We start from the raw sequence: 8971 nt of genomic DNA, 5'->3' as shown, positions 1-8971 counted from the left end.
GATCTGATCAGACAGTATACAGAGACTCTCCTTCACTTCCACCTTTAGGGCCAATGTGGAAATATGGAACAAGTTATTTTTAAAACAAATAAATTACAATACATATTTATCTCAGAAGAACACAAATACAGTACATCAAAGGCCATAACAGAAAAGTAGCATGCCTGTGATCACGGGACAAACATAAAAAGTACACAATAAAAGTCAAAAGAAGACATCATTTATTAACTAAGTTCAGCAGGTGCGCATGAAACGCTACAACATTTGCTGTAAACAAAAATCGACAGTTTAGCACGACATATGCAAACTCGGTTTCACGACCGACACCGTGCTACGTCACGCGCGCGCGCGCGAGCGAAGTCCGGGTGTGCGCGCGACAACAGAAAGCGTGCGCGGAGGTGTGGCTGTTGCACGGGGTTAAAAACACACGTGGTTAGCAATAAGTTGAGAGCTGTAAAATAACTTTTGCGTGGGACTGCTCGAGGAAAGGCAACTGGCCAGGCGGGCGACAGAAAGTACCGTGCTTGGTGCGGGGGGAACATGCCGTCGTACGCGTTTAATCAGTTTGTGGACGTGGACGAGGTTTTGTGCAAGGTGGGTTAACTCGTTTTTCGCTTTAGTTTTGCAGAATGGAGTTGGATGTGGTGTTGGAGCCGTGTGATCCAACTAGCGTGCACCGCCAATGAGTTCATCGCGCGTGCACGTTTGAGACATCGGTAGCCTTAACTTTCAGCTTAACTCGGGCAAGCTAACGCACGGACGAAACTTCACCAGGTTTGTGCAACAAGTAGCACACGGTATGTTGTAGTAAGTGGTGGAATATCGTACTCGATGGTCGACGCGAACGTCCTCGGTAGCGGTTAACTGCAGCCAGTTGTGCTAATGCTAATTCTGCTTTAGCGTGCAAGCGGCTCGCGCGTTTGCGACGGAACTGGGCGTCGTGTTTTTTTTTAAGTTGTAAACAAACAAATGCAATTTGTAAATACATAATAGGTTGCTTTTAATTTGTCGGAAACAACTCCCGTTTGGTGTTTAGTTATTTTAAACCACCGGTGTCTCCGTCTGTAGTTATTTGAACGTAAACAACTTTGGGGCGAGAAGATGCAGCAAGAAAAATCGCCCAAAAACTAGCAAAATGTGCAGCTGTATTATCCAAATAGTCTTTCTGCGGTGTGAAATACGACTAACAATGTCTCACAATACCATTCATTGTGTAATCGGAAAGATTGATCGATTTCCTACTATCCTATATAGCCCAATATTCTAGGTACCTAAACACAGCACTACTGTTGCACGCAGCCAGTGAACCGACCACATGCCTGCATGCGCGCGCAGGGTTTCTTTTGCTATTGATCTCGGTAAGCAATGTTAACTAAATAAGCACTAGAAGAACTGGCCTTGGTTAATGTATTGATCATGATGTAGCAATAATGTATTGATCTTGATTTATGGTAAAATTTTCCTTAAACTTCTGTTTTCTGGTGTAACACTTCTGTTTGTTTCCATCTACAGCAACTTTTGAGTCTAGATATGAGGGATCCTCCCAAGGATTGTCAGCTACCCGCATCGGTTTTTGGAAATAAAAAGTCTGGTCCCTACTGCATGGTGGCCTCAACCGGGCCAGAAGCTTTATCTAACAGTTGGACACAACACAAAGAACAATCCCTGTCGGTGAGGTGGAACAGGATGATGTCCTGGCCTGAGCGTGCCATCAGCATGCTCGAGGCAAGCGCGGGCTGCCACGGCTGGATGTCGACCGACCCGGTCTGCGAGAAACCCGAAGCGGCGTCCGGCACGAACTCCGCCCCCTGCTCCACGGCCGTCCTGCACGCCGCCGCCCCCTCGACCCGCTACAAGACGGAACTGTGTCGCACCTTCACCGAAAGGGGGGTGTGTAAGTACGGCAGCAAGTGCCAGTTTGCTCACGGCGCACAGGAGCTGCGGGGGATCAGCCGCCACCCCAAGTACAAGACGGAGCCCTGCCGCACCTTCCACTCCATCGGCTTCTGCCCCTACGGCATCCGCTGCCACTTCGTGCACAACAACGAGGACGAGCAGGTCCACGGCCGGCCCGGGCCCTCGCTCCCCGCCTCCCGCCGGCCCCCCCTCAGACAGAGCCTCAGCTTCGCCGGCTTCCCCTCCACCCTGCTGGAGACCTCCGTGCCGAGCTCGCCGTTCCTCCGCGCGGTCTCGCCCCCGGCTCCCGCCGCCACCACCGTCTCCGACCTCCTCACCCTGGCCTTCCCCGAGCTCGGACGCGGGCAGGACGCAGACCCTGCCGGACAGGTCCAATCGCTGTTTTTGCCCTCGCCTGATTCTGGCTGCTCCCTGGGAGAACTCACCCCCACCCCTTCCCCGTCCCAGACGGCACCCAGCCCGCCAGAGGGGTGCCCGGGAGGGAGTCCGCTCGACGGGGCCTACATGGGCACCAGGAGTCAGTCTCTCGCCTCGCTTTCGGATCAAGAGGGTGGCTGCAGCAGCTCGTCCAGCAGCCTGAGTGGTTCTGACTCCTCCTCTGTTCATGAAGGCACAGGCAGAAGACTCCCCATATTCAGCCAACTCTCTGTGCCAGACGATGGCTTCAGCAGTGAGGGCAGTACCAGCGGCACAAGCTTCTTCCTTTAGAAATTCCAGGAGCCCCACACAGACCGATCCGCATAGTATAGATGTGTTTACTTTTCTGTTTGTAGTTACACTCTGAGTGAAAATGAATGGTACGTGTACCACAAGGATTGAAGGTTTCACCTGTGAAGTAGAATCTTTTTCTTATGCTTTTAGGTGATCAACCACCCTCCCCCACAACAAAGAAATGTGAATTGAGCAAAGTTGGTATTGCAACTTGATTGTTGTTTGATGGCCAATTGATTAGCCTCTTATGGATTTAGTCTGACTGTTTTTGTAAGCTCTAGAAAAAGGTTTAAAGGTAAAAAAAAAAGCCAAAGATGATGTCTTTTCATTTGAGTGTTCCATAGATTGTTAACATTATTTTTTTTAAAACTGGGATTGAGATGAGGCTCTCAAAGTCAATAAACTGTTTTTGTAAGAGTTTCTTCTAGAAACTGCTGCAGAAAATCAAATGTTTCCATGAGCTGTTCCTCAGACTGTTGCAGCAGAGTTATCAAGCTTATTTGTTCCATCTCTGACCATCGTTTGGGTCGTTTCCAGACTGGAATGGGGAGCATTTGTTGGATTTCCAGCTGGATATCATTCCCGATGTTTTTGAAATCTTGGATCCTGTTGTGTTGTAATATTAGGTTTTGTGAGACTTTAGTGATTTATATTTTTTGATCATTTCATTGCCTAGATGATTTTGATGGGAGCTTTTTCTACATGACCCCACAAGGTTTCCATGTTACATGATGGTGTTGATGGATTATCGCTAGTAATGCCTTTTTATTTATTTTATTGTATTTATAGGAAAGTTTAAAGTTTTCATAACACTTTGTATCAAGTTTAATATATTGATTCTTTTTCCCCTCAGTTTTGTACTGAAAATAAAACTTTTTTTTTTTTAAGTTGCAGTTGGTGTGTTTTTTTTTTTTTTTTTTTTTTTTTTTTCTTCCCCTTAATTTTATTCATTCTTAAATTGGAGGGAAATATATTTATTTTTGAAGCATAGGAATCCTTGTTTGAACCTTTCCCTTTGGTCGAATTCAGGGTTTTATTGGTTTCAAGCCGCAGAGTTGGTCTAAGGATGTGTTCATGTTGGTTTCAGAATCTTTATGATGTGGTTCCAAGGCAGCCCCCCCCCCCCCCCCCCCCCCCAGTGAGGTTGCCGTGGACACCTTTTGTTATTGCTGGCCTGGGGGCCATGGGGTTGGCCCATCTAATCTGGTATGGAAATGATCGAGTCTTTGTTTCCTCAGAGTTTACACTCCTCCCATATCTTCCAATAATAGTGATGGTGCCTTTACTCTGACTCCTCCCATATCTCCACCTATTAATGGAGGAGGCTTTACTCTGACTCCTACCACATTTCCTTAGGGTAAGTGCTCACTGGTGCATAGCATAACTTTAGAATGATTTGCATATTTGTTTTAACATGAGACATTTTTTTCAGTACCGGGAGAATAATTGAGTGTATTCTCCAATCAAAAAAGTTCAGGGGTCAATATATTTGCTCCACGTTGGTGGACTCCTGAGGAGGTAGTTCTGCCATTGTTTTTGTTTACTTTTAAGTGACGAGACATTGTGGAGTAAAATGCAAAGAGAATTGAATTCCTCTACCCTTTGGTCTTGGTAACGGGCATTTGATTCAGTTCAGTTCATTTGAAAGAGACCATGCTTTAGGGAAGGTCTGCTTTCTGCCTAAGGCGTGGCAGGGAAAGGGTTAAAGTGCCTTACTGTTCTCTTTTGTGCAGGAGGAGAATTCTCCCACATAGCCTAGGGAGTGTGTACAAAAGCAGACACATTCTCAACATGGACTAGGGAGTGTGTACAAAAGAAGATGCATTCTCCCACAGGCCTCCACTCATGGGCGACCCTGAACAGATGGCAGGATTCTGTGCAGTGGTTGTCAAACGTATGCTCTCCGACCTCTCGTATACAGCAGCGTCTCTCTGAGGAGACAGTGGCAGGGAACGTGCTCTTCAGGGACTTAAAAATGTTTAACTACAACAAGGAAGAGGAAAATGGATTTATAGTGAAACAGTGTATTTGTGAAATATTCAATAATCTGAGTCATAATTATTAATATACTTTTATATTATTAAAAAGTTAATTTATACTTTTAACAATGTTTTTTAGTTTATGAAACAATGCTCTGTACATATTTACACTAACTCAACTGCTGTTTTTGCTAACTTGCAGAAATAGAAAATGGTGTGAGGTAGTTTAGTGTGTTTACCAGTAGAGGGCAGTTCAACCGTTTGAAAACAGCAGATAACATTGTTCTAAAAGAAGCAGGACACACATAATGACACCTTTCTTGCCTAACTGTTTAAATGAGGGTGAAAATTGTGCAAATTGAATGCTATAGATGGGCTCTTGCAACATTTTTTCGATTCACAAACTTAAAAATTGTAATGAAAGGCAAAGTGAGGTGATCTTATATCAGAATTGGGGGGCTTTTTATAAGACCTTTTTTTTAAAACCTACAGATCTACACTGAGGCCTCAATAGAATTTCATGGCCTGTGGGTGTCTGGTCATTTGTGACAGTAGTGAAGCTGCTGGACTTGATTGTAAACAGTGTTGTACAGGAAGTCAATAAAACTGCACTGCCAGGTTTGTAGTGTCCCACTGGTCACCAGCACTCTTGGTGTGTTAATCCAAAGTGTCACTGTGTTTGGTCTGAACAGGAGATCTGTGCAAGTACGCAGAGCCACAACTGACCAGTTTCACTTCCCCCCCCCCACTCTTGCTTCACTTCCGCCCATATGTACGTACATACCAGTAGCCCACAAAAAAGGAAGTATAGCTGCTTGGCACATGTTTTTACACAGACACACAAAACCTCATATGAGCTCATACTGCCTTGTTAGCACCTCGACATTTAAAAAAGGGTTTAATTTTAAACATTTCGTCTTGCAACACTCTGACGGAAACAGGACCACAGCACCTGTAGGTCTTTGTTTGCTGCTCTGTGTGTACTTCCTCGTAACACTGTGTGTGATGGCGTCCCCATGTGTGGTCCTGTCTCCGTGTGTAATGTGTCGAAATGCCTTCCTGTAGTTCCAGTCCACCCGTAACTAACATGTTGTGTGCTGGTAATCCTAGGACTCACCATGGATACGAGACGTTTAACCGAACACTATAGCTGTGTTCTGGGAAAATGTGTCAGCTAAGAATCGTTGGGTTCAACATCACCTTGTTTGTAACAATACCAGGACCTGTGTCCTTTAAAAGGTCTCTTCCAGTGTGGTGTTTAATGAAAAACCAAATAAGCAAAAAATAAAGCACATTTTCATTTATAAAATAAATATAAAAAATGCTGATTCATCAGTCTGCAGTGTCTGCATCAGTCTGGGTGTTTCCCTGGAGTTTGGCTCTGTGGATGTATCACTGCGCAATGCTTCCCTTGTGATGTTTGGTTGTGTACGTTAAGAGGCCAGTGTGTACCTCACCATCTTCACACAGCTTTATTTCTTCTGTTTTCCTTTAGTACTCCCTTTGCCACTTTACCCTGAAAGCCACACAAAGTATTAATAGCTAATACTAACCTAGAAACATCAGAGAAGGATTATGACAGCCTTGTAGATTAGGGTAGCGCAAAAATGACCACACGCAAGAACTGGTTGTTGAGTGAGTTCATCCTAAGGCTGTAGCTGTGCTTTCTGTGAAGTGCACACAGTGTCAGGAAGCGAGCCTAGCGAGGCAGGAGGGGAAGGTGGAGGCAGGAGGGGAAGGTGGAGGGAGGAGGGGAAAGGTGGAGGCAGGAGGGGAAAGGTGGAGGCAGGAGGGGAAGGTGGAGGGAGGAGGGGAAAGGTGGAGGGAGGAGGGGAAGGTGGAGGGAGGAGGGGAAGGTGGAGGGAGGAGGGGAAAGGTGGAGGGAGGAGGGGAAGGTGGAGGGAGGAGGGGAAGGTGGAGGGAGGAGGGGAAAGGTGGAGGGAGGAGGGGAAGGTGGAGGGAGGAGGGGAAAGGTGGAGGCAGACGTATGTGGCCAGAGCGAACTGGGCTGCTGCTGCTTTCAGATCTTCTCCCAACTGAATGGCTGTCTTTGTGATTCTCTCACAGCACCTTCACTTCCCACATGTGCATCAGAACCACAAGTCCCCCCCCACCCCCTCCACACACACAGACGAGGGTGTGGTGAGTGGCTGAACCACAGCCGCTTCTCTCTCTCCCCTGTTATTCGGGCTCTGGAGACTTGGATCGTCCTTTGACAGCGTGTGCAGATCTGTCCTGGTGTGCTGAGCATTTAGAAAAGTACATGGATGAATTGCACAACTCTGTTCCCTGCACGCAGAGGGGAAAACATGGGTTTCATAATGTGCTTGTGTTGGCGAGCGTTTTCCCCAGCAAAGCTTAGAGTCGTGTTCCTTTTTGGTCTTTCCGGGATGTGTGTATACATGTTTGTCGTCTGTCTTTATATATGAAAATGAGAAGCTGCATATGATGAAATGGTAAAGTGCTTGAGGACATTTGGCACTAATCATTGAGTTAAATGTAAACTGTAACTGGCAGTTAAACGGTGTAAAAAGGGGTTGGAGACACCCTCTTAGAGGGAATGTTGAGAGGAGATCACTCTGAGTAATAGGGCATTAGTAGACTTCAGTTCAGTATTTCAGCCAGTATAGTATTTGTATTGAAACTTCGAATGTGGACTTCATGTCTTTGGTAGTAAAGTCCAGTCAGCTAATAAAAATAAAAATAATCACAATATGCTTACTGACATCTAATAACATCGCTTAACAAAATGGTCACATTTTGATAAAATACAAGATATGAAGAACATTTAATTACACTTTTATTGACCCTTGAAAATGATTTCATAACACTGAAATGTTGTAAGACTGAAGAATTACTATAAACAGAATGAATCGTACTGCTTATCTAGCCGTTTTTCTGGTAAATTACGTAAGCATTTGATGCAACATCTTGCTGCTTGGCAGTGGTAGTGATGTGGGTAGTCTGTGTTGACCACGTCTAGCTCTGTAAACATAAAGATGTGAAAAGTGTGACCTCACAGGCGAGTGTGAGCATGCCCCCAGACCTACTGCAGTGTCCAGTTCAGACAGTCGAACCTAATGTCGTCATCGAGTTGGACTTTAAGAAGGCTTTGCCTTACTTAAGGGAGTATATGGAGAAAAGAACGCAGTGTACCACATTTTGTTTGTAGAAAGTTAACTAGTTTGAGAGCTTGAATAACGGTGAACTAGTCGGTGCTAGATTACTCCTTCAGAATGTGGCTCATTTGGGTGGCTCAGGGTTCCTCCTCACATACGCATATATTAAACGTATTCACATTCTTTTGACATACATCTTTTTCTTCACTTTTATTCATTCACATTTATTATCTAACACCAAACAGCCACCATGCTGATGATTAAACAACCTACTATACAGCCAAGACTGTAAAAGTGTCTTGAGGCCTCCACCATGGTATACTCTTGATCAAGGTACTCAGAAATTGAATGTATAGGTTTATTTGTATATCACCTTTATAAATTCATATTTACTCTAATTGTTTTATATTTTCTAGAATTTTATCTTCACATTCAATGATATAACATAATAATGATATATTTACATAATGTGCAAGTATGAAGATGGAAATTACATTTCGAAACTGAGTTTCTCAGAATCAGAAGAATGAACAGTTGCATTTTGTAATGTTAACAGAGGAGTGGTAGTCATTTGCATTTTTATAGCTTTAGAAACTCACTTAAAGGCCTCTAGTAGCTCTTAAAACACTTAAATCCATTCCTGTAGTAACAGGTCTGAAAAACACAATTAAATCTAGAGTCCTTCAGTAACAGCTCTTAAAAATACCTACATTTAGAAGACTCCAGTAACAGGTCTTAAAAACACACTTAAATCTAGAGTCCTCCAATAACAGCTCTTAAAACACTTATATCTAGAATCCTCCACTAACAGGTCTTACTGGTAGAATTGTCCAGTAACAAGTCTGAAAAATATACTAAATAATTCTAGAGGCCTCAAATAACAAGTCAGCTAATCCAGATTTGTGAGGTCTGTGTAGGTTGGTGTGTGCAGTCCTAGGGTTAGGTCTGTTTACACAGCTTCTTCCTTCCATCCTTCTATACTTCCTTCCTTGTTTACAAGCCATTTTCCTTAGTTCTTTCTATCACTATTGAATACCAGAATGAGTTCTACAATGGATTTTTTTTGCTCACTGAGACAGAAACAGGGTAGTTGCATAGTGGAGTGTAAATGTCACTAGAAAAACAAACCACACACTTTAGCTGGTTCACAGTGTAATGCCATGGTTTACCCATTGATAGCTAGCAGTGATGAAAAAACAAAAAAACACTATGGAAACGTTGCTTCTCTTTCTTTGCTAATGTGAT

General features: G+C 44.1%; 1 protein-coding gene and 1 long non-coding RNA gene across 4 annotated transcripts; both read left to right on the top strand.

The window, feature by feature from the left end:
- Nucleotides 1–369: 369 nt before the first annotated feature.
- Nucleotides 370–3515, top strand: LOC143478096 (mRNA decay activator protein ZFP36L1). Of its 3 annotated transcripts, XM_076977030.1 has the most exons (3): nt 370–594; nt 1255–1358; nt 1513–3515. In XM_076977030.1, exon 3 carries the CDS (start codon nt 1531–1533, stop codon nt 2623–2625), a length of 1095 nt encoding a protein of 364 aa, XP_076833145.1. In that variant the 5' UTR covers nt 370–594; nt 1255–1358; nt 1513–1530; the 3' UTR covers nt 2626–3515. The 3 variants fall into 3 exon arrangements, with proteins under 3 accessions (XP_076833145.1, XP_076833144.1, XP_076833146.1); XM_076977029.1 differs by lacking the exon at nt 1255–1358 and having other exon boundaries at nt 371–594; XM_076977031.1 differs by lacking the exons at nt 370–594; nt 1255–1358 and adding an exon at nt 609–797.
- A 306-nt stretch (nt 3516–3821) lies between these two features.
- On the top strand, nt 3822–5045 carry LOC143478478 (uncharacterized). The gene is made up of 3 exons (XR_013121755.1): nt 3822–3985; nt 4061–4146; nt 4362–5045. It is a non-coding gene; the product is annotated as an uncharacterized LOC143478478 (long non-coding RNA).
- The last annotated feature ends 3926 nt before the right edge of the window (nt 5046–8971 follow it).

This window comes from Brachyhypopomus gauderio, chromosome 16 (genome assembly GCF_052324685.1).
Source record: "Brachyhypopomus gauderio isolate BG-103 chromosome 16, BGAUD_0.2, whole genome shotgun sequence".
Classification (NCBI taxonomy): domain Eukaryota; kingdom Metazoa; phylum Chordata; class Actinopteri; order Gymnotiformes; family Hypopomidae; genus Brachyhypopomus; species Brachyhypopomus gauderio.
This window is presented reverse-complemented; position numbering and strand designations above follow the sequence as displayed.